Raw genomic sequence first — 26127 nt, forward strand, 5'->3', positions numbered from 1 at the left:
GTATTGTAGTGTTAAGAACATTAATATTTATATGAAATATACATTGACTGCAGTAAGTCAAAGAATCACAGAACCACTGGTTAACAGGTGCTTTGTAATAAAAAAAAATGTTCATTCTCGTGAGAAAGTATTACTTTAGCCTGTCTCATCTTCCAGATTTGACTGTGTTTGTACTAACGATTTTCAAAAGAATTCACGAAATCTGAATCAAAAAACCAAACAAATCAAAACAATGGTTTCCCAGACAACACAGCCCACAGAACTAGTAAGGTTTCAGCAGAAATGGAACCTTCTATTTAAATTATAAGTACTGTTTGCAATCATCTTCATTGCAACACTTATCAACAGCATCATGGTACAAAGTAGGTATGAATTTTTGCAAGTTTCATCTGCTTCAGCTTTTTAAGATATTAGTAACATTTTTTTAAAAAATAGTTGCACAGCCTATTTGCGTAGTAAGTCCATCAGAAGACAAAATTTTGATGATTGCAGGTTTTGCCTTCAGCCACACAAGGACTACACGTAAAACACATCTAAAAGAAGAGAAGCAACAGAATCTATCTAAGAAGTATTCTTGAAACTAAAAATTCATTTATTTCATTGGGGTTTATTTTGACGAAGAGATCACTAACTGATTTTCAACTCCACTTATTTAGGACCTGTTAAAGAAGGCTCTCTAATACCTTAGGATTTTGTGAGAAAATAAGGTGGCAAGGATCCTTTTTCAGCACATCTGATTTACAACATTCTAACAAAAAAATTCCAGCTATTAGCCAGGATAATTAGCTAGGAAAGATCCATATCAATTGAAGAATTTGTGAAGTGGTAAAAAACCCCTGGTCTTCCTCCATTCAAAAAGGCTCATATTCACTCCCTGAAGAATACAACTACTGTAAATAGGAAACAAAGTCTAAGAGGATCTGATCTTGTTAGATTTCTCAGTTTCTCTAAGTGAAAAAGAGCTTTTTCAAGACTTCACCAGAATTCCAGGAGAGATGTTACCATTGAATCAGAGACTTTGACCATTGCAGATCAGCATCAAAGAAGAGATTATTTTTAATAGTATTATCTACTACTGCAATTCATGCTGGAAACTATCCTCTGTACAAATGAGAATACAAGTGAGCAAGGCACAGGTTACAAAGGTAACTTGTTTCAGTTTTACATGCAAAAATGCTATCCTAAGATCTGGAAGTCATGCAAGCTATCCTGTATATAACTATCACTGTATATAGAACTTCATGCATTTAGAAACGGTTGCTGCTCTAAAATGAATTTAAGGTGCTTTACATCAGTCTTTTCTTTTTATTTAATTTCTTTCATTATCAAAAACAGTAATAAAATAATTCAATCTCTGCACATGATTCCTAATGTGATGCAATCTAAATATTAATATAAATCTGGTGGTTACTTGCTGAAGAGGCTTTCAAACAGCTATAAAAGATTTATTTCTTAACCACGTTTTTCAGTTGTTTGTAGGAATTCTAAAATTTCATACATACTTGATTCAACCTCCAATTTTAACTTTTTTTTTTTTTTTTTTTTACTTATTCATAAATCAACTTAAACCCCACACTTATAAACCAAACACTCTTTGCTTTTAAATAAACAATTGTGGATTTTAGCATTTAGGCAGTTGTTGCAGTGGTTGAATCCACTGCAGGAATGACCAAGAAGCCAAGAGCCCCAAAACAGTGGAGGGGTCCACTGGTGGGCAGGCTCAGAGGCCTAAGACCCTTTTACCCTTTTTAAGTTCATGTTCTAAATAGTTCTCCTTTCCTTGATACCCCACTGGTTCCCGGGTCCCTTGTTCCACCCCTCGCCTTTCCCACTGGTCACTGTCCTGTCACCCCACGCCCTTTCCACCCCCTGGCCCCCAAAGGATAGGCTCTGATGTTCTGTCCCTCCCCTGGTGCTGATCCGGATAAAACCCCGGCCCCGTCAGTGTTCTGTGTTCTTTGTTCCTGGATCCCTTCGGGTGGGAACCTCAATAAACCCCTCGGAACTCCATACAAAGGACCCCTCCCATCTCTCTGTCCTCCGCGATGCTGCAGGAGCTGTCCGGCTCTGTGTGTGTGGCTGTGAGTGTCCCCCAGCTCCGGTGTGTCAGGGTGTGTCTGAGCGCCTTCGCACAGCACCCCTGGAGCAGCTCCGGCAGGGACGCGATCGGGACGGACGCGACGCTCTTTCCACACCCCTGCACCCAGCGCGTCAGGCAGTGAGACTGGAAATCCTGAACTTAAGGCAGTCAATGCAAGGTGAGTGTTACAATAACAAGATACATGAATCTGAGTTCATTACCTGCTGAGTCTCATCAACTACTCTCCAGTAGACTGACAGTAGATAATCAGGTTGTTATAGCATTCCAAGGAACGTGTAAATGAACTCTTGACAAAAGCTTCAGGAAAATATATTTATTCAATTTTGGCAAAAGAAGAAAATGTAATAAATATAACAATTTTTACACCCTTCTTTACAGTTATTTTTATATCACATTTCTTCTAAAAAATTCAGGTAGTATTTAAAATTTTAAAAGAAAACATTCACCGAAAAAAGAACTTTTAATGTGGAAAAAATACATAGGAGTGCAAATGTTTTATTTTCTTGTGGCTAGTATTTAACTTTCAAGTCCTTTAGAACAGTGCAAGTTACATTTTAGATCAGTAACACTATGAGCATCCAAGTAATACACAGAACTAATACGCAGAATTATGTTCAGTCAATAATACAGATTTTAATTTTTCATGCTATAACACCAATTCTCCTCTAAAATAACACTGAAAAAGACTTTTCCAAATTTCTGTAATTATGACAACACAAGCTTTTTACAAATCCCACACTCAAGTCCCCAGCTGAAGCAAACTGAATCCAAGCGGAACCTCCTCAAAACAAGACATCCACCAGGCACGTCCAGCTCCCGTTCTGACATGTTTATACAGCTCTGTGAAGTGCAACTGCTACTTTCTCAGCAGCAGCAGATGCAAGTCCATTGGGACTTTTACTTTCATGAACATGAACTGGGGTAGCAATCCCTGAGATTCTCTAGGATGCCTGTAGCTGTGTTTTGGCAGCCATCATGTTTTGCTACTTTTTCTCTGAGCTGTCTACTCAAACCAGTTTTCTTTCAATAAAAAGCGTACAGCATCGTCAAAGCCATTTTGGTACAATGATTCCATTTTCTCATGGTCTGGTGGGAACAAAGCTTGATTAAGTCTTACTAGGTTGGCCAGAGACAGCTGCAACAGAGCAAGAAGCTATAAATTAGTTTATTAATGCAACTTACCTAGATGTGACTGTTCTGTCATCTGTTTCATGGAGCATATGTAAAATGAAAAGACCAGCATGGCTTTGTCTACACCAGGAATTAACCAAGTCCAGGGTCACTGCCGAGTGCCAGGACAAACTGGCACGAACAGTCCACACACACAGAATTAAACTCACAGCATCCAAGTCAGACTGTCTGCCTGTAAAACTGCCCAAAGTTTCTGAAACACTTTAACTTTGGAAACACTCCCAAAACTGTCTGGCAGAGTGGTAGCTGGCACATGTTAAACTTGTGCAAGGAAATATTTTGACAACTTACTAGTGCAAACAACCATGTTCTTGGGAACATTCCCAGGCAATGTTTAACATATGAGTATAAATGTAGCTTGTACTACCAACAATTGAAGAACTACTCAGCATCTTAATTGGTCACTCTGATCATGTAAAAAGCTTTTGGAGCTTTATTCTTGAATACAGACTTTATTAAATTGTTTACAACAGACTAAAAATAGATTCAATAGTGTTCTGAACAATTTTTTTATATAAATAATGTAATACTTAGCCACATTATTATAAACAAATTTACAAAACAATATCAAAATCATCTTCATTATTTGAAGCAATTATTCAAATTCTGACCCTAGGAGATGGAGAGATGGAAAACTATTCACATTCCAAAATAGATAAATGAAGATGTACAACTCTTCAATTTATGAAACCACAATTTGCTGAAATGAAATTATTCTTAGTGATCATTTTTACAGCCCTAAAAGCAGAGGTGCTTCAAATCGAATAGTTTAAAATGTTGCCTGGGATTCTGCACGAGTTTGCACATGACCCCAGAAGCAATTGAACTGTGCAATTAATTTTCTGTCTCTAAACTAAACTAATCACCAGCTCATTTTTCATCCTCTAGATACAAAACACAACCAAGAAATATACAGTGATTGCATAAATTTCCAAGATATATTAAATCAATAATCTCATACTTTATGACCTTTACAAAGTACTACCATGCTTAATACCTCTCTGTGAAACATCATAAAGATTCAAAAATTGGTCCAATTGAGAAAGGCATTACTAACACTAATTTTGCTAAAATTAAAAAAAAACATTAAAAACTGCTTACAAAAAGTTTTAAAAAGTATTAATTATTGTTAATCTTTCTTTCTAATGGAATATTATTGACCACCAGTCTATCACTATTCAAGATTTTCTTTCAGCACGTTGAAGAAAGCAAAACTGTGGTTAAAGTTTGTGAGACAAAGGTTGCAAAGACAGAATGTCAACAATGAAAAGGAGGCAATAAAAATCAGTCTCATATTTCAATATACAGAAATGTTTCTGCAACATCTAACAGAACTTCTGAAAAAGCATTGTAGTCACAAATGTTCACAAGCTCTCTTGAGGAATGCAGTGACAAGTCACTGTATATACCATTTCAAATGTACAACTTAAACTTGCATTTTAAATTCAGTTAGAGCAATTGATTTCAGTATGTATGAAGAAATGTTGTGCAGTTTTCCTCTCCTCTGTTATTCGACTTTATTTTTTTCTATAAACATTTTTCCTAGTCAAAGACAGCTGATATGTAAAGCAAACCACTACACAAACCTAATATTATTTACACTGAACAGCCTGTTATAATTTACTCGATTTTGTACTAGATCAATGCTTTTCAAATTTTCTTCTTTATTCTACATTTTCCTTTCCTTGTGTTTAAGAAAAGGTTTAACCTCCATTTGCAAAATAGAAAATGCCAAAACTTTACATAAGCTAATATATAAGCACAAAATAGACACTTCAATATGAACATAACTGCAAGAGTACTATTTAGTGTTTTTAAGTTAAGAAACAAGCAACTTACCATCATATCTTGTTTTGCTAACTTAACATACAGGTCCACACGCCCTTTATCTTGTGGACAGATATCTAATCGACCGCTGAAAGGAGATATCGTCACAGTTCTTCCAACAGGCAAGATAGGAAGGCCATTGGTAAGGCCACCATCAACCCACTTCTATGGGAAAACAGAAATATTTTCAAAATAACACCAGCACAGTATGATCATAATGCAATACCTTACCCTTGCTGACCCTGCCTCCTCCACTCTCAAGAAAACTTACAAGTTTCCCTCTAAGAATACAATGAATAAGCTTCAGTATGTGTCAAATATCAAGGAACTGACAATATAGACACAGAGATTTGAATCAATGAGCATTTGACATAATGTGCAGATTTGTGTGTAAGGTATTTATCAAGCCACTTATAAGACTTCTTAGTTAATTAAAAAATAAAATGCCCCATATGGAATTTGTCTCAACACATACAGGAAAAGACAAGACTGTTAATATTACACATAAACCATATCCAATAATGTATACTTCTCTAGAACATTATTCTGACTGACAACAGAAGCTGTACAATCTGTATGTGCAGGTAAACACCGCACAAGCTAAACCACACATGATTCCTCTCCTCTTCTATGATTTTTCTTCCAGAGCCTCATGTCTTCTTACATCCACTACAGAAGACAGCAGCAGCAGTGGAGAGTAAAGATGGGAAGGAGCCATCAACTATCACATAAGTGGGAGCAGACCTAAGTCTGCTGCAGGAGTTGAGTATAGTGAAGAATGAGATCTAGGGGCCAAATTCCACTCCAATATAAACAGGAGAGCTGTCACATCTGATGTTAATGTATTTGTATCTTCCTATTTCTTACTGTGCTTACATGCATAGCCCAAAATTTGACACCAGTCTGCTGGTTAGATGGATTCACTGACATCATACGTGAGGGCTGATGACCAGACACATCTCCCTGAACTTTACACATCTAAAGGCAATTAGTAATTCTACACTTCCTTTATCATCAAGGGAGAGAAAACACTTCTAACATGTGATTCACCTTATCCTAAAGTAGGTGATTGTATCTCATATTAATTGTGCTGAAAAAGTGCTTTTGTCTTCACTAATTATAAAGGAAACAAACATTAACTATGTAAAATGTAGACTAATGCAGACACGCAAAGGCAGGCAAGTTGAAATGCTGTAAGAAATAGTAAGATTCACCTCAGTGCTTCTTAAGAGTTTCACCTCCAGAATATCATGCTCAAGTTACATTAACACAGACCACTGAAAAGAAATGGCAAATTGTACTAGTATTCTTCAGCATCAATCAAGCAAAAGACTGCTTTCCTGACGTAAGTGATGCTCTATGTGACTATCGTAAAATGGCAAAATAATACCAATTTTGCATCAAAAATCCTGAAAACACCACAGGAACTTAGTCACACAAGTTTAAAAAACAAACATACATCAACAAAAACAAAACCAAAAAAACCCAAGACAAAAAACCCTTTCACAAAAAGTAAATTATTGGCTGTTGGCAAGACACTAGCTCTCAGTGTAGGTACTGCTATACAGAAAGCATTAACTCCAGTTACAGTGTTTGTTCTTCAGAAGCCCCTGAGATTCTCTGAGATCCATCAGTTATATAGATCCCTCTCAGCTGTGTCCTTTACTCTCACTCTAAAGCAAACCTTATTTTAATTTTACACAGATTTCTCCCAGGGCCACACTTGACTTCCCCTGCGAACTCCTGTATCTGGTGATAGGTTGAGTCACTCTTTAACACACAGATACATAGCAAAGGAGTAGTAGTAGTATCTATCTATTTCTCTCTCTCTCTCTCCCCCCATCCATCCATCCATCCGTGTGTTTGTCTGCATACACAGTCCACCCACACCACTCTTTTCTTCACTCTCTCAGATGAGTTTTATGTTCCTGATCTCAAAATCTAAGCTACAAATATTAATATTTCGTAGTTTCTATGGCCCTCTTCATCCTGTTATTTCATTATATGCTATAGTACCTGACTCTTGACATTAGCTGATATCAGTACCCATAATATATTACTGAATTCCTTCACTTTGCACAAACATCAAATTTCTCAATGAGGAGTCAGAGAATAAAATTCCAGGATCATTTACAGCTATCTTTCAGATTTGTCAAACTCCCATTACAGCACTGTTGCAACAGGACCTGGTCTGTTACAGTAAAACTTTCAGTAAAGTTGGAATATGGTGCTATATGATAGGTGACCTTGCAGGCCCAAATCCATATCCAATCCACTTTACTGATTGCTGCTTACATGTCTGGGCCATGACAGTACATCCCATGTATGCAGCCCTACAATGTGTGCTTTGGGGCCCCTGCTAACACACCCATACATCCTTATTACCCACTATTCCAAACCAAAGAAACGCTATTGCAAGTGAGAGCCCTCACCCAGATCTAAACATTTGGGACTAAAGAATGCAAATCAAAAGCATTTACAGGCAACAGTTTTCTCAAAAAAAAAAAACCAAAAAACCAAAAAAAAAAAAAAAAAACCATCCACAAAAAACCAACCCCCAAAAAATTCCCCAATTCACAAATGCACTGCTTTACAGAGTATGAGAAAAGGCAGGGCAGACATGCAGAACTAATTATTCTAACAAGTAACTATAAATGCAAGCAACCTCATCCCAGACACTGCCTCTTCTGAATCTCACTAAAGGAGAGCAGTAAGCTTTGGGAATGACAAGAAGCTTTCAAGTAACAGAAGAACCAGTTTCCATGAAACTTTCATTGATTTAACTTTTGAATGCAAAAAGACAAAAGGCTGCAGTAAAATATTAGAAGGCTAAAAAAAAAATTTACAAAGGCTTCATTAAATACTACAATGGCTATGCAAATCATAATAGTTCATTCAGTAAAGTGGGTTTTAAATAACTTTTGGACAAAACTGTGAGCCAACTTTTCAATTTCGTAATTGAAAGAATACCACAAGAAATTTAACAATGACACTTTCTTCCCTTTAACTAATGACAGCAATATATTGCCTTTGAAATTGCACAAGCAACATATAGACTCCAATTAACAAAATTCCAGACCCTGGGAAGCTGCAAGCAGTCTCCATTTAACTCAAACAGTCAAACAATACTGATTTAAACCCTTCCAATATTTCAGTTGATATGTATTGCTGTATCTATAATTCTAAAGCTGCCAAGCTTTCTGATATAATGACTACCTAGCTAGCAGCAAATACATATGGTTTTGTGGGGCTTTTTGGCAGGGGGGCTGTGAGGGTTATAAAGGTTCTAGAGGCATCATTTGTATGAATGGGGAAATGAAGTATCATATATTTCTCAGAAAGAAGAAATAGCCATTTCCATGCTTTTAAAATTATTCTTAAAGTGTTAATATATTTATGTAAGAAAGAAAAAAGAGTTCTTAGAGCTAGACAGAGTAAAGACAACTGTGAAAATGTTTTCTTATAAGGAATACAAAATATGGTATTGAAGTTGCTTTCCCTTAAGATGAAATCATTACACCATAAATGAAGAACACATAAAAAGAAAGCTGGTAGTTAATGAAAAATTACCTGTCCTTTAAATTCCACTGGCTTAATTCCTGCATACACTGGTATAAAACTACTTGCTAGCAGGACCTAGACAGAAGAAAGCAGAAAGAATAGAGAAAAAAAAAATCAAAAAAAGGAAACAAAGTAATTTAGAACCAATACATATTTTCATACATATTTACCAGTCAATATATTAGTTTTACATAAATCCACTGTCATTTCAAAATGTCTTCTTGTTGTGGTATGTCAAAATGTGATTAAAATTATTCAACAGGGTTTGGCTTTTTTATGACTTCACAGTGACAACTCTAAAAACAAAGTATCAAAAATTAACTCAATGATTAATGTGATTCAAGAGTATGAACTTAGTTTTGCAGAATGTGAAGTAAATCTACAGTTTTCAAGAAATTAAATATGCACATGCTGAAAAAAAGCAGTATATTGTCAAAGAAGAAGCTGACCGAGTCATTCTGTTAGCATATTAATATAGTGTTTATTTTCCTAATAAATCAGATTTTCAAAGTTTCAAAAATACCACAAATATCCTGAAAATTCACATATGCATACCTTTATCAATGTTTTTATTTAATAAATTCAAGTATTAACGAAATACTATTTCCCCTGTTGTAAGGCTTCATTGCTGTCTACAGCTGTTCTTGATTTTTAAGGTTTTTTTTTAGACCAGGACACCTCTTCTGCCATGTACAGCTTTGCACACACCGTCCTATCCATTCACAGCAATACCTATGAGAGAGTGGGTATCTCTATACCTATGTATCCACTCACATATACATAAGCAATCAGTATACAGAATTTCCAGGAGAAGAGGCAAATGCGTGGACGAAGTACAGTATGTCAGAATTTTTCATACAGCTAAATCGGGTGAATATGCACACTGCTTGTGTGGTGGCATGAAAGACCAATCTGGGGAACAGAAGCAGGTCACAAACTGGTGTATACACTATGTGAAAGATGATCAGCTGAAGAAAAATATCACAACCCATGGAGATTATGGAAGAAAGCGCTGGAGCTTTTTTGGGTGGAATTACATTTACTTTTACAAAATTTAAGCTACTTTCAGTATTAATGAATAAGTAATAATAATTAATAAGTTTTAATTAACACTGTATATGTATATGAAGTCTTCAGCTTCCACTTTGAGAACTGCTTTCCTGACTGTTTCTTTTCCTACTGATGTGGAGCTTTGTCTGAGGTCAGATAAAAAGGCTCTCTCAGTTCCCTTATGCAAAACTGTAGCTATTTCTCTACCAAACAGGCCTTTCACTCATAAAAGCATAAGACAAGGTTCCCAAAGTTCCCAACGTCCACTTCTTCCCCAGCCCAACACCCTTTCTCCTCTCTTCAACTCCATCTCAGTAACTTTGGCCCTTCTAAACTAAGAGAAATGGGGAAAAAAAGATTTATTGAAGGAATAGAGTCAAAACCCCTGCAACTTCTGAATTCATTTCAAGAGAGGACTGAAGAAAGCAGTTGTTCTTCTTATAAAGTCACTCCAGAGATCTCCAGAGTGAGGACAGGCAGGACAAGCTTTCAGTATTTCCCTAGCACTAACAGACCAGTGTGGACTTCTAGGCACTGCCTTACATTCTCAAGCTAAATTTATCAGTATTTTGTGCCTTGCTCCCTCACAAACACACAAATCAGGCCTCTCTTCCCCCTCACCTCCATTTCTAGAACTACAAATCTACGAACGCTGATGCAAGATGATTGTCTTCACATATGGAAAGACTATTTCAAAAGTGGGAGATTATTACCTGCCTTTCCAAGTCCACAAGGAATAGTAAAACAGATAAAGTCTTAATATTGTAGAAACATACATTCAGTTTAGCCATTATGAAAAACTTCGGAACCATAAGTCTTGTTTGTTAAGCATTGAAACCAAATCCATATGACATTGAAAGATTTCTGGCAGAAGGTACAGAAGTTTTGCTGTTTATAAAACAGTCAGCCCAGCAGTACCTTTATCCATGCCTTGCATGTAGGTCATGTCTAGGCACGATACAATAAAATAATCTAACAAGCTCTACCCTCCCTGCTCCTGTGGCAGCCACCAACATTCAGACAGCTGTACTCACGATAGAGGCAGAGCTGAAGGCATGCACAAAAACAGGTATTGTGAGCTTCCGTGAAAGACCAGACAATATGAATGCATTCCAATGAGCAGTTATGTGTAATTTTATTACTATTATTCCAACCCACCTACTGCTACTACAGAGAACAAAAGAATAGAACAGAAATGGCTAAATCAATGAAAAAACTATTGAATACTAGTAAAAATGTACATATTTCCAAGGTCATCCTGATGCTTCTAATTGTCTCAAGGTTAGAAGATTTCACTGCAAAAACACATAAATGAAAAGAATAATAATCTCCATGCTTGTTACCAGTGGATACTATAGCTAGAAATAACAGTGCATAACTTCAGATAAACTTTTTGCATAATTATATTTGCATGATGAAGTCCTATAAATTTTGAGAACTGACTGTCCATGTAGAATATAACAGGGTCAAGATTTTAAAGGTTATTCTTTAAAGGCAAACTCCCAATGCACACTTTGAGATTTTGTAAAAAAAAATGACACTTGTTAAAAGTGATAACAGTAAAGAATCTCTTATTTGCTCTAAGCATCCACGAGGATAGGGAAAGAAGGAATTCCTTCTTATTCTATTTCCTCCTTTATCCTGCTATATCTTGGTATGTCTTCCACTAAGATACGATCAGTTACTAGCAAGAACACTTGCTTTACAAGCATCTGAACTGCTTCTACCATCTCACATCAGCTTATGCATACAATCCTGATCCAAATTTAAAATGTGGTATTCAGATGAAGAGAAGGGCAGTAAAAGATCTTCCCAGTTACAGTTAAAATGCAGCTTATATACAGTACTTAGCATTACATTATAGCCATTATCCACAAGCACCTGTAGGAATTGTTCAATTTTTCTTAAACTTCCTTTATTTTCTTTTGTGATGAAACATAATGGTATCAGTGAAGTAAGAGATGCAAATTTTTTACAACATTTTGAGATTCTCTACTGTGTTCTCATATACTGCACAATTACTTACCCGTTACTTTTAGAAACACTTTGCCTACAAGGTAGAACTTGAACAACCAATGAAGGAAACACACACAAACACCAAATAAATTTTAGCAAAATTTTTGAAGCTATAGGATCGAATCCTGCTTTAAACATTGTTTATATTATGGTTGTAGCAAGTGGTTACCTGAGTAAAACAGTGATTTTACCGTACAATTAATAATATACTCTTAAGCCTTGAAGAAACTCCAGCATTTTTATTCACAACTGCCACATTCAACTTTATTACCTGAATGAGGTCGTCCCTGGACGCAAAATTTGAAACCAAGTGATTTTCCCCACTCTTTGAGTTAGTGACCGACACATAGAGCCGGTTCTCAGCTATCTCATGAACATCAGAAGGAAGAATAGATTCTATGCCCTCCCTAGAGGAAAGAAAATGCTCAGCATTACTCACACCATTATTTAAAAACCTTCCAAATACATTAGGGCTGAGCACCCCACTGCGAAGAAGAAATATGCACCCTCTCCATTTGCATTTGGAGAGCTCAACACAAAAATGACCTTACAGAAGCATTAAGATAGGTACCTAAGTGTTTTCATAAAATCATAACCAGGTGTTACAGCACCAAAGTTCAATCTTCTGACTTCCTCTGCAAATCCATAGGCAAAGTGCTTACATTTCTGGAAATGGAAAATAATAACCATGAAGATGTTTTAGTGATCGGAAGCATGTTCAACTGCAGTACCTAAAATATACTAGAGGCTAAAGCTTTAAAAAAAGTTATTAGATCAAACTGAAATATTTTCCCTTGTGTGCTTGGTTTGCAACAAGACATGCATAATGAAATGTTGATCCTTTTCTAAGGATTAATTTATAAGAAAAAAAAATCCCTAATGAAAAAAAAAATTATAAGCTTTCACAAGGATACCACTTTAACAACCAAAGAAAGTTAAAGGCTATTTTTCTATATACTACTACTGCTAAATAATCAGTTCCCTAGACCATGCCATTACAAGAACAATCATTTAGTTCAAAGTCTAAAGCCACCTTTTATTTTAAAGTCTATTTCAGAACTTAAACCAGACACAAGTACCTTAAGATGCTTATAAGCAATAAAAAAGAAAAAAAATTACAATGATTTCTTCTCACTAATACAAAAAACAAGCTACTAACAAATATACATATTTTATTAATAAAATACTATAGAAGTATTTAATGAATGGAAAACTATGATGGATGACATAGGAAGAAATGACACTGCAGAAAACCAGGCAACAGATTCCTGCACAAGGAACCTTTTACACAAGCTGAAATGCCCAGCATTAATGACTGCAGGAAAATAGCTTGAAGTGTGAGTCATACCAACTCCAAAGGGACAGTAAAGGAATTGGTATAATTTATTTTTCAGCCGTAACATGCTGAAACAATGAATTAAGATCCTGAGCACTTAAGACTCACTATTCAATATTTGTAATCCTTTTTCATTCCTTTCATGCAGACTTCTCTAATGATTCTAGAGACTTTGAAAAAACTAAACTCAATCTTATGCAACCTTCTGAAATTGGTACTCTATAAATATATTATACCCACATTCACCTATATAACCACATGAGAAAAAGATAGTTTGGGTTTCCTGGATTATTAGGTCCCTGAATAAAGAACAAATATGTTGATAGTAAAAAAATAAATTATTCAGTGGTTAAGGAAAGGAAAGGAAAAAAAAAAATAGAGACATGAATGTATTCTACTGAGGAGGAGGATACAGGAACCAATGAAAGAAAAACCAGGAAGGAGTTAGGGTGAGGATTAACCTGAGATCAGAGCCAGCTGACTGAAGCAGTTAAACTTCCTCACATCACTTATATGACAGAGCACTCATCTAAGTGAAAGAGAAATACAGTTCTTGCATCCACTTTCTTTATATGGCCTTTGAATAAATGTATCAAAAAAGTTCACTAAGACTTAAACCTCTTAAAGAAACAATCACTGTAAATATTTGTGCTACTTAATTTCACATTGGTTAGATTTGCACCTTTACCCTATAACGTACTTGTCATTGCCAGCTCAAAGATAAAAGTAGTTACATGCACTAAGTCTTGAATTTATTCTACATCAGGCAGTTAGGCTTCTTCTGTAGTCAATCTGCTACAGAGGCACATTCTGACACCTCTCTCTTTAAATGCAGAAGAAACCCATAAAACCCTACATAGAAGCACCTCAGACCTACTATCTCAATATTTAAGATGCTTAAATAAAGTTACGAGGAGCTAAGAGTACCGGGGAGCTGGATGAATCCAAACCTAGGGGAATGACAGAGAACTACTTTCCATACTACAAGTGCTAGGAATGGACTGTATCTAGACTCTCAATTACTGCTCTCAAAAGAGACAACTTCTTACAGCTATGAATTGTTTTAGAATTTGAGTCCTAGAAGCTTTCAACAATACATCTGCATTTTAAATTTTGACTGAGGCCATGCTTAGAAATTGTAACTGCTTGTACTGAGATATGCAAACTTGATATCAAACATGACCAAGGTAATTTTAAAATAAACAGTCATTCATCCATAACTAAATAAGCCTCCTTAGAATTCTCAAGTCCCGTGCCTTTTCAAACAGTGACAAAAATCCAATATATGACAGAAAAACATCTGGAAACTGCCTTAGAACAGCAACAGTCAAAACAATAAATCTTCAATGTTACATTCTCTCCAAGTAAAGACAGGCTGCATTACAGCTTTGAGATTAGGAGATGAAGAAAGTCCTAATTATGGCTTGTCTAACATTGCCATCTCTGGGGAGAGGGGGGAAAAAAAGGAAAAAAATGATTAACTGATTAAGAGCTACATTTGTGGACATAAAATATTTCAAGCTAGAAATGCAGTAACGATAACGATATAATTATCCTGATATGAAAAGTTAGTTCTATCCAGTATAGAACACTGCCTTTACTTAAATTCCATGAAAATTAGAAAGTATTATTCCCACTGAGAAAAGAACTCTCAATTTTCCATTTAAACACTATAACAGAATAACTAAAAAGTACATAAAAACGGAAAGGAATAGATAGTTCATGAAGCTTTCTTTAGTTTGCAATAAAATGACAAACTTTCAAGGAAAAATACATCAGACTCAATGTAATATAGACTTAGTTTCCACAAACAAAAACTAAAAACTGTTCTAATATTTTTACGTAGAAAGATCTTTGTAAGTTGGACCAGGCTGAGAACAAGTGCTCATACCCAGAGTCTGCAATAAGCAGAAAAATTTCCTTGGGCTAACAAAGAGCTGCCATGCTCACCACAGAGGAAATTAAAGTCAGAGGTACACATTATATCAGGCAAACTTGAAACTGAACTACCAGTCAGAGGTGACAGAAGGGGAGTAATGCCTGCACAGAATACGAAGAGATTCCACACAACAGAGTGGAACTTGCCTAATACCAAGTCATATAAGGAATGCTCCCAGGGGAGTGGGGTGGGGGAAAGAAGCCAGGGACAAACCTATTGCTGAAAGTAACAGAAGTACAGTTAATGCTGCAAGCTGAGTTCATATCCCAGCAGAAACAACCAACAAACAAACAGAAAGATCAGTGGCAAAGTAGGGTTTGGCTGGGACTATTTTTGAATCAAATGAAGTGAAATAATCGAGGCCTAGAGAAAGTTATCAAATGCTCACTGGACTGAAACATAAGTGTAACTTAGACTAAAAATCTAACAGCCTGTTTTCCCCACAATAATTAAAACTATTCAAGAAATATTAACATTTTGGCAATGCCTGGTCCTCTACATTTATTAAGGCAAAGTCACTACAGACACTACAGGAGAGCAAAGCAGCCTTAACCTGTGGGGAAAATCAAGCAAAGAGACACCAAAAGAAACCCTAATGCTCTCCACAGAATCTTTAACATTGTAGTTATTGAATATAACCTTGTTGTCTCTGCATGACACTATATCCATGGTGAGAAAGGAGTGGCATCTCTGGAGATGAAACAACCCAGACACATGTCAGAACAGAATGCTGTGCAGGGTAATCCTACTGGGTGCTGTTAAGGCATGGGCTGCACTGAGTCTAAAGGAGATGCAAAAGCATTTAACACTGTTCAATGAAATACAGGCAGCAAGAAAAAATTCTGAGCAGGTAGGACCTGTTTATGAAGACACACTCCATCTACCATTTTCATCTCCTTTCAGAAAAGGTTGAAAGGATGGTGCAATGCACTTGCTTAACAAAGCATATCTCTAGCCAAGAGAACAATGATTCACTGTGTAATGTACCATCATTCAGTAAATATACATTTTGGTATAATGAAGTATACCTGTTGCCTACAAATCAACATTCACACACATGAGATTTGTATTTACACAGATTAAAATATAAAGTTCATATGAAATATTTTTGTCATAAACCTTTTTGCTCATGAATCACAGATGTGGTCAATGAAAACATGATAAAAGAGTCCTGTTCCTAGCAAGTAAAAAGAAGAAAAAACAAGAAACAAAACATTTTAATAAACTGAATGGAAAATGATTATATTAAAAAAATTCCTTTAAAAATTATAATGGCCTATACCTACGAGTTTATTAATTTACCTCTATATTTTCTGGCACTGCTAACAAGACAGCGGCAGCCAGAGATCCCGCAGAAGCTCCTGCAAAAGCTTTCACATCTCTCAGTAACTTCTTACCATGCCTGTGAAAAGCAGCTGCTGCCCCCAAGTGGTAAATGCCCAGAAAGCCACAAGCCGCAAAGGACAGGTTGATATGTTTCATTTGGGCTGTGGACATAAAGTGTCACAGTCAGAAAAATTTTGTGTTGCAACATACATTTATTCTTTTGGCTAACTTACCCAATCTATATAACAAAAATCAGGTTACTTTAGAACATTAAAAGCTTTTGATTGCTAAATACATCAAACAATCAGCAGTTAGTTGAGTATCTCCAAACCTGAAAACAACTCTAAAATAATCCTTAGCACAAATCTCTTTTTAAAGCAATTAAAAATATATACCTTTATATACAATGTAACTACACTTTTTCACCTGATTTGCCAAAGAAATGCAAACTAAGAGTAGCTACACAACAGTGATTAAAGAACACCTTTGGAGAACAAACATTGTTAGCCACCTTTATTAAAAAGTCAAATTAATTATAAAACTGCTGGCTACTGTCTCATCATGTAGTGACAGGACTGGGAGAGTGGATTCAAACTGAGAGAAAATTTAGATTGGATATTAGGAAAAATTCTTTAATGTGAGGGTGGTGAGACTGGAACAGGCTGCCCAGGGAAGCTGTGGATGCCCTGTCTCTGGCAGTATTCAAGGCCAGGTTGGATGGAGCTCTGAGCAACCTGGTCTAGTGGGAGGTGTCCCTGCCCATGGCTGGGGGGTTGGAACTAGATGATCTTTAAGGTGCCTCGCAGCCCAGGGCATTCTATGATTCTATGATTCATACTCTCCTTACACAAGCAGAGCCTTGAATCCATTATAATTCTCTAAGAGACAAATTTTTTCTGTCATCTTTGAAACCCATTTGCTTACTAGAATTATTAATAGACAAATTTTTAAAGTAATTACTAGTTTAAAAAAGAAAACTACAAAACATATTGCTGGTACTATTAAAATAAGAAGGAATAAAAAAAACCCAAAGTAAAATACAAAGCACTAAATGTATGAAAACACACACACTCTGAAGGTGTCAAGGGCAGATTTTAAAATTAACAAAAAAACACCACAAATGGTAAGCATAAGTTCAGATTATTAGGGATAGTTAATTAAATAAACAAAATAGAATGCTGTACATTTTATTAGCTCTTCTGCTTCTGCAAATAACTACATTATGAAAGCAAGGTATTCCACAGATTATATTTTACAGATGTAAGAGATACTGCACACATTGAATTGAAAATAACCCCCTACTATACTTGGGTACATCTCAATATCAATGGGAATAGAAGACAGAAACTGTTGTATCAGTCCTGATGAAGAGAGGCAAACACATACAGCACCACATTTTTGTTATAGATATCTCTTCATCTCTGAAATGGGAAGAGCAGGAAAGATGGGGATAAGAAACAGCTTTCAAAACCACTAGATAAGACATGCTAAACCCAATTGCTTTACCACAGCATGATCAAAATCAGACCTAATGATCTAACCAGGTTTGCTATTTTACTGAACAAGAGAGAGAGATGGAGAGCATATCATAGTGCCAGGGAATATTTGGTGGATCAGTCAGTCTGCTAAAACACATGGTTTATCATCTGCACTGGAAACACTTCCATATCCACTTTTAAGTAGGAATACTTGTAACAAATCTAACACATGGTACTCATAGAAAGAACCAGAAGTTGGCTCTTGCTGTGACAATAGGAGAGAAAGGTATTTAGAACAAAGCAAGTGATAAACTGATTTACTATTTTTAAAAAGAAGGATCTTTTCATTTAAAGAAAAGTCACTGTGCTGAATAGAAGGTAAAAAAAGTTTACTCAGGATGTTACTGGAAAACAACAAACACAACTCTACTTTGATTTTTAATTTTTTTTTTAATAGAGTAGAAGAAAACTAAAACAGTCTTTGAAGTTTGATGTCACAATGGGCTTTCTTTCAGGATAGTTAAACTCTTGGGAGTTTAACCAGCTGCTGCAGCTGTCTCCATACCTTCCACAAATTAGGAGCAAGGATGCATTTGCATCATGGACCACTCTGACTAAAAGATGAAACCGGTTAAAACAACTGGATTCTTACATAGGAATGGAAGAATCAACTCCATTTCTGCCCAAAATAGACCTCAAGATCAAGAACTACTACTGTGAAGCATTACATGAAATAAGAACTATGTTTACACAGCTGATTGGTCAAAAAATATGCAAAGTATGAGTTCACAAATCCAAAGAATTACATCTAAGGGACCTATGAAATGTACCTAAGAAACACAACTGTAAGATAATAAGGTTATGTAAATAAAAATAAGTGTATGGATGCTTATGTACATGTATATGCAGATTTAAACCTTCTACAAGGCTCATACTCCAAAAAGTATTTCTCTCTGCTGGAAAATAATTAAATGATCACAAATCAAAAAAAAAAAAAAAGATAAGAACTACAAAGAGTATCTATGGTTACAGTAAAAAATTTTAGATTAAAAGATTTTTTTTAAAAAGAAAAATTCCCAACCAATGTGGATGAAAAATCACACTTCATTGTATAAAGAAGTGGCTGGTACATTTACTCTACAGTGAGAACAGAAAAGGAGGTTATGTGAACTGAGGAAACTATTTGAATCTCAGATCAAAAACTACCAAACATATCTGACTAAAGTCAGATATCCATGCCTCCTCTTACACACCTTCATAAGGAAACTGTAGTTTCTTATATGAGCTTTAGTCCAATTTAATTACCAGTTACTGCGAGTAACTACTATTCTCTTTGAGTGTCTGGATACATGGCACTCACTCTTTCATGTGAGTTAATTTCTTAACACTTAGATCCCATGCTTCTCTGCCTCCTTCATTTCCCTACCCAAGAGACAGAAAGAGAGATTATTGACTGAGTATTCACATCAGTCACTTGACTGACAAAAGGATTCAGTGAGAGGCAAGCACACAAGAACAAACAGCGCTAAGATTTCAAGTCAAGGAAATACTGTTCAAGAATGCTGCTAGTCTCATACTCTGTGAAGAGCAGACTAATTTCAAATCCAAAAAGATTAAATCAATACAATGTAAAAATAAGGTAGGTTTTTTTTACTTTTAGTAAACAGAAGTACTTGATCGACTGGATTTGTATGGCATGCAATACAACACTGTTTTACAGATTCCCCACGAGAACCTCAAATTAAGAGTAGCAATAGCATGGCTGTGTTATCCAGACACTACATTCCTATTAATTAGGATCAATTCTCAGGTATACATTAAGTATTTGTCATATACACAAAAAATTTCGAAATTCCTCAGTACAAATGTTAATTGGCAGACGGCATTCATGCTCAAATGACAGATCCAGTGGTTACATCTAGCTGAATGACTGAGAAATGGGGTATGCACATACATCTATCAACTCTGTAAGTGGTAAATAATGAGAAGGAGAAATCATTGAATCATATTATCATTCAAGTGGCCTCTTTCCCAACCTTCTTATGCTCAAAACAGGGTCAGCTATCAGATCAAATTTTGTTGTTCAGGGCTTTACCCAGTTGCTAAATTGAAAATCTTGTAATGTTTAGCTCCTAAGTGATAGCTAGCATTTGTCTGTTGCTTAGTGAAACAATCAGGCCTTCTTTCATTTGTTTAGAATATGAAAATCAGTAAAGTACTGCAAATACTCAGCATTACAGAGAAGAAACAGACATTAATATATTCAATCAGTACTATGCATCCACCTGCAAGAAAGTGGGTAGAATGAGGCCTCTTCAACAAATCTGTAAAAAAGCACTTAACCCACAAAGGATGCAGATGAGAAAGATTATACAGATAAACAAGAATCATGTTTCTGTAAGGAACTACCTGCTTCACAGATGCAGTTTAGCAATGTTGTTTTACCTCGCAAAGAAATTTCAGAATAATCGGAAAGATAAGAAAGCATTTGTTGGATGAATGTCCTGTAAAATCAGAAAGGCAAGTATAGGAAACCAAGACACATTTAAAAGAATATAAATTTTCCCATTTCTTTTGATGCTTGCAAATATGTCGTGGCATTACTTGATTTGCAAGTTATAACTGTGTATTTCAGAGAAAGTATGATTCAAAAATGTCTTTTCTTTTGATGATCTGGTAGATCACTGCACTTTTGATCAAAAAAAAGAATTGTATGATTATAAAAACTCCAAAGAGGAAACACAGAAATTTAATTAAGTTTACATTATGACTATTCCCTGACAATTTTTAATAGAGTAACAGGAATAGAGCACAGTCACCTGTGGACACAAACCACTTCTGTCAGCTGAGCAGAGAGCAGAAATCTTGCTATCTTAGAAATAGTATAAAACACCTGTTTCACAACACTTCAAAACAAATATTCTTAAGAGAGTTTAGCATAAATTGTGACTATTAAGGATATTAATACCTATTAACACAAAGCTGTCATATTGGCATGTCTTAAGAAAATGTTTCAATGAACCTTAAAAGATTCACAAGTACATTTCAGCTGGACAGTGCACATACTATAGAGGTACGATATAAAGAGGACATAGCAAACACTTCTGCCACTGCTTTTCAAAACATGTTATCTTACATGATTGGCAAAATTCAAAATATAAAGATTTCAACTGGTTAAGGGGATAGAAATGCTTCTGTTGTCTACAAGAGAAAAAACCAGAAGCATAAGAAAAGATATGTACAAGAAGAACACTGGGGCTGTTCAATTTCATTATTTTCCATATAACACAGGAATAAACATAAATGTAAGAGTTCTCTTTAAAAGATTACCCATCTGCAGGAAAAAAAAACCCACTGGTGATTAAAAATCTACTGGAGGTGGGAGCATTCCTGTTTACTCAGCAGTATCTCCATTTTGTAATGCAAACCTTCAAGAGAACGTATGTAAGGAGACAAGGCTGTACAGAAGAATTATGATACAGTACCACACAGCTTTCTCAGGACAGGTACTGTTTTCCTGATTGTAATGCACAAGAAATAGCACAACAGTTTCTCACAGGGCTGTTTCCTGAGCAATGTAATTACATAAACATTGTACCGTCCCAGTGTCTTAACCTGTCGTAACTACCTCCTGTCATCCCACTTGTAAACAAAAGCTGAAAATGCCCAAAGCAACTGAGTACACACACCTTCACAAACAAAATTTAAATATACATAGAATGCAAACGACCAAGCACCCTGAAGCACAGGAGCTAAGTATGAGGCATAACAGCACATCGGAGGATTAGTTATTAGCAAAGAATGACAGAACAAGCAAAGTCACAGAAAGAACTGTTTAGCTCGGCAGCACTGCTAAATTAAAGGTCGTAAGTGTAACTACTAATTTACCTGAATCAAAAATCACCACTGACACAGAAATGTGTGTTTTTTCACATTCCTGACAGAAAAAAAAGCGCACTAGCATAACAATTCACAGCCTTCACTGAATATAAGAATTTGACAAAGTTGAAGGAAAAAACATAGTAAGTACATATCTAACCAGCCATTAAGAACCTTAACAAAATCACTAGTCTTTGCAAACTGTAACAATTGCATATAATCCCCTTAAAATTAAAAACAGAAACACATCACATGATACTAAACTTTCAAATTAAGATTCTAGACCTTGATCCTTAAGACAAGGTGTCAACAGAGGGTAGGGAAGGCTGACTTCTTCAGAAGAAGGCAGCAAAAGGTTCAATACCTTCTAATGAATGTTGTCTTCCATCACATACTCCACTGGGACTTTTTCCAACAGCTATTTTGGTTTCCTCTGCACTAGTAGCCATTCTTCTATCAACTTCTGATTGTTTATCATTTACCTTGGAAACCTACAATCCGAGAGTCAGACATATTACTATTAAAAAGAAAAACAACAACAAATATGACATCGTTTAACAATAATTGTTAAATCATCTAGATTAATTTCTCAGCTGCTTAGCTGCCACTAAACTAGTTCAAACCTCAATGTTCCACAACTTAGGCATGCAGCAATTTATATTTAAGATTAATTTACCTAGATATTGAAAATTCCTGCCGTCAGGATATGCCAGTGTCCAAAATCACATTTAGTTTGTGTCCTTTCCCACTATTTTTATTTATATCAACAGATTTTTTATAATCAAACTCTTAAGTTTTTATCCTCCCTTATCAATCCATTTTTTCCCCCACCTTCTGTTGCCTAACATTGCATCTGTAAGTAATTTTCCAGAGAATTCTGGTCCTATTCTTCACTAAACAACTGTCACTCTAACTAATCACCCTGTCATTTATCATGCACTACTGTCTGAAGTATAGTTTGAAGAAAATTAATGTTTCTCCCCAACTTAGAACTATTAGACTCAAAACTTCATTCTAAATATTGGTACTCCGGCACCTATTGCTGCCTGCCCCTTTACCTTGATAAATTGAAGGCATCTTCAATTCATAATTAATGCTGTCAAATCAAAAGCTTAGCTCTGCAGAGTATAAAATAAATTATTTTATCATTGTATTTATGCACATAACTTATATCTTTAGAGCATCACAGAAATACTTACCTGGAATTTAACTCTGTTATGTGGCACTCTTATAGTGCAACAGTTTGTAATTCCAATCCAGAACTGCTGAGTTTTGGGAAACATGCAACTACACAGTTGGCCTTTTTTTAACTGGAGCAACAGTATTTGAGCACTACACAGTCTTTTGGCAGTCCACATTTTCTTAAAAGTGATCCAAGTGATGTGGTAACCAAACTGATACTCTCAGAAGCTGTTTTACCGTGAAGTTACAAAGGAAGCATCAATAGGTGAGCTTGGACACCACAGAAGAACAGGCAGAAACTTTCTTCTAAGCATTCCCTGTTTAAAGACATTAGGGGAAAAAAAGAGTAGTTGAAAGGTTAGTTGCACATCAAGGCCCTGATACTGTAACAAGGCTCTCCTCACACCCATCCAGCCCTAACACACAGAGGCATTGACAGCTGATTCGCTTGACAATGAAAGAGTTTTGTTCAGTAGCTCCTCTCTCTCCCTCTCACCAGCCCCCATCTGGTACCGTGTTGTTCACAACTGACCATAAAGTCAATTGCTCATTTCAGAGACAGGAAGAACTAAAATTGTTAATAACACAGAGCCCCGAGCAAACAAACTGTCCCTTAACAACGTGAATACACTGCTCCTTCTTCCTCAGCTGAAAACTGTGGATCCAGCAACTTCAAAGAACTTCTTCACTAAAACAAAGTGCTGGTGTCAAGATCCCAGTTAAGAGACAGCATGCTGGCTGGTACAAAGCAAGCCTTGTTATCTTCTCTGTTCCTAAGATAGCACAGGGGTTACTCACACACCCAGTGTAAGCCTGGTTTACACCTTGACCATAAAGAAGAATGTATGGAATTGTGCTCGTTCCGATGAAAAGCAGGTTCCTGCCTGACCATCACTGCAAACAACCCCAGTGTGACCCTCTGCCGCGAGGTCTCAGCGGAACACTGCCAACTTCTAACTTAATCCCAACCAAGTAAGTGAGTTACAGGTTTTCTGTTTCATCTCGTGCACCATGAGATCAGGTCTATGGTGCAACTGGATTTTTCCTACCTCCACTTTTGTTCAGCAAACAACCAAAACAAACAAGCAAAGCAGAGCCGAAACAGCGAGACAAGTTTTTTAAAGGTAATAAACACAGAACGTGAAGTGACAACCGCGGGGCGCACAATGCCGAAGTGCAGCCACTGCGCCTTCTAACCTTGGACACTTAGAGCAGGCGGGCGATTCCTACGCGGGACACGGCTCTTCCCGTCCCGATCATCCGCCGCCTCCCCGCAGGCCTCCCGGGGGCCTAGCGCGGCCTACACGAGGCAGCGGCGGCACTGTGCTCGCCTCGGCCCCACCTCCCCGGCAGCGGTCCCCGCGGCAGCCCCCGCAGCGGCGGATGGCGCTCGGCACCGGGAGGTCGCGGCGGGTCCCGCCCGGCCCCGGCCCAGCCCCCGGCCCCGCGCGCCTGCGCAGCGCGGGCCCGGCAGCGGCCACCGCCCGCGGCCGGTGAGGCGGGATCGTCCCGGGATCCTCCCGGCTTCGGCCCCGGGCTGGCGGCGCTGGCTGTGCCGGCGGGACCGTCCCGGCCCTTCCGGGGGCTGTCGCTGCTGCCGTGTGGGCGGGTGTCCGCACCCCCAGCACCGCCCACCGCCCTTGTGCCGGGCCGCCCACCTGTTGGTGACAAGGTGGCCTCAGGGTAATAAAGATTATAAAGATTACAATTTTTTCTCCCTTTTTCTTTTCTTTTCTTTTTTTTTGTGTCAGTGTTTCCGTTTTACTAAGGTGAGTCCACTCACCCCTCTGTCAAGCGAGAGCCGGAGCAAACACGGCACCCAGATTCAAAATGCAGATGGATCCTGCAGCCAGCGGTGGAGGAAGAGGACATGCCGAGGGAGGGCAAAGGTGCCTGTGGGACAGAAGTGTAGGTGTGTGAACTCTCCCTGGAGTCTGACTGGGGTTCGAACTAAACTTGTGAAAAAACACTATGTTAGATTTCACACAGATTAGTCTCCTTCACCTGCAGCATCCATTATCCTTGCTTTTTTCTAGTATCTGAGAGATACTAGGATTTGGGATAGAAGGAGGTGCAGCTGTGTTGATGGAATCTTGGCACCTTCTGTTGTCTACAGGGTCTCTTCAGCTTAGCCAGCCTTTCAACTGCTAGAGAGCAATAGTTACGAAACAGAGCCCTGCCTGTCTTACAGCAATGACACTGTCTTGAGGAGTTACTGCCTGCTCATTTCATCATCCTGCACTCTTTTCCCATGTTTACAGCATGAGCTTTTAGATGAGAATGCCAGATGAGCCCTAGTGGTGAAAAAAATCTTGCTTTAATTACAGCCAGAGTTCTAATTTTTAGTGGTCAGTACTATCATTAAGGCCACACTTGCATCTAAATTCATACTTGGTTGACAGCTGTGGCAAGTCACAAACATGTCAGGAGGAACCTTCTTATTCTTTTAGATGCGGACTCAAGTACATTAGTTAGCCTCTTGTTCTTTCTGTACTGTATCTGATCTATTAATGAATTGGAAAATGTGTCATGTAGATGAAGGTTTCTGAGTTGGTGAGAATGAAACCTTTAATCCAGGATAGTAACAAGTATAAACACAGCAAGTCATTACAAAGGACAGCAAATGAGATGGTGTCTCAAATTATAGCAGCTGGCACTCAAAGTCACAGAATTGTTGGGGTTGGAAGGAACCTCTGGAACCCATCGAGTCCAACCCCCTTGCCAAGCCAGATTTACGTGAAACAGGTGACCCAGGAACACATCCAGATGGGGTTTTCAGAGAGGGAGACTCCAGAACAATCCTGGGCAGCCTGCTCCAGTGCTCTGTCACCCTCAACATAAAGTTCTTTTCAAGCTGAGGTTGAACTTCTTGTATTTTAGTTTCTGTCCATAAAAGAGAAACACTCGTGTCTCCTTTGGCCTTTAGACTTCTTAAGGGCATTGAGGTGCTGGAGCATGTCCAGAGAAGGGCAACAAAGCTGGTGAAGGGCCTGGAGCACAAGTCCTGTGAGGAGTGGCTGAGAGAGCCAAGGTTGTTTAGCCTGAGGAAAAGGAGGCTCAAGGGGAGACCTTATCACTCTCTACAACTGTCTGAAAGGAGGTTGTTTCCAGGTGGGGGTCGGCCTCTTCTCCCAGACAACCAGTGACAGGATGAGAGGAAATGGCCTCAATCTGTGCCAGAGAAGATTCAGGTTGGATATCAGGAAGAATTTCTCCATGGAAGGAGTTGTTAAGTGTTTGA

At 37.4% G+C, this 26127-nt stretch overlaps 1 protein-coding gene across 5 annotated transcripts; it reads right to left on the minus strand.

The window, feature by feature from the left end:
* Window positions 1-2399: 2399 nt before the first annotated feature.
* Window positions 2400-24305, minus strand: PNPLA4 (patatin like phospholipase domain containing 4). 5 transcript variants are annotated; one of them, XM_032100599.1, is made up of 9 exons: window positions 24084-24305; window positions 22904-23203; window positions 22069-22195; window positions 16324-16508; window positions 12318-12412; window positions 12018-12153; window positions 8690-8755; window positions 5132-5281; window positions 2400-3236 (listed from the first exon to the last, which is right to left on the minus strand). In XM_032100599.1, the coding sequence occupies exons 2-9, from the start codon at window positions 23060-23062 to the stop codon at window positions 3105-3107; spliced, it is 1050 nt and encodes a 349-aa protein (XP_031956490.1). In that variant the 5' UTR covers window positions 23063-23203; window positions 24084-24305; the 3' UTR covers window positions 2400-3104. The 5 variants fall into 5 exon arrangements, with proteins under 5 accessions (XP_031956490.1, XP_031956489.1, XP_031956491.1 ...); XM_032100598.1 differs by having other exon boundaries at window positions 3098-3236; window positions 5132-5284; window positions 24084-24302; XM_032100600.1 differs by lacking the exon at window positions 24084-24305 and having other exon boundaries at window positions 3098-3236; window positions 5132-5284; window positions 22069-22221; window positions 22904-22985.
* Window positions 24306-26127: the final 1822 nt, after the last annotated feature.

This window comes from Corvus moneduloides, chromosome 2, assembly GCF_009650955.1.
Source record: "Corvus moneduloides isolate bCorMon1 chromosome 2, bCorMon1.pri, whole genome shotgun sequence".
Taxonomy (NCBI): Eukaryota; Metazoa; Chordata; class Aves; order Passeriformes; family Corvidae; genus Corvus; species Corvus moneduloides.

What these genes read in the sequence shown, in the direction of transcription:
- PNPLA4 (XM_032100598.1), bottom strand. Translation starts at nt 23,062, where the DNA reads ATGTGGACTGCCAAAAGACTGTGTAGTGCTCAAATACTGTTGCTCCAG. An exon ending in CAGTGCCAGAAAATATAGAG is followed by an intron (nt 12,413 to 16,323) that starts GTAAATTAATAA and finishes TTCCATTTCCAG; the next exon opens with AAATGTAAGCACTTTGCCTA. An exon ending in CCAGGGACGACCTCATTCAG is followed by an intron (nt 8,756 to 12,017) that starts GTAATAAAGTTG and finishes TCTTCTGTCTAG; the next exon opens with GTCCTGCTAGCAAGTAGTTT.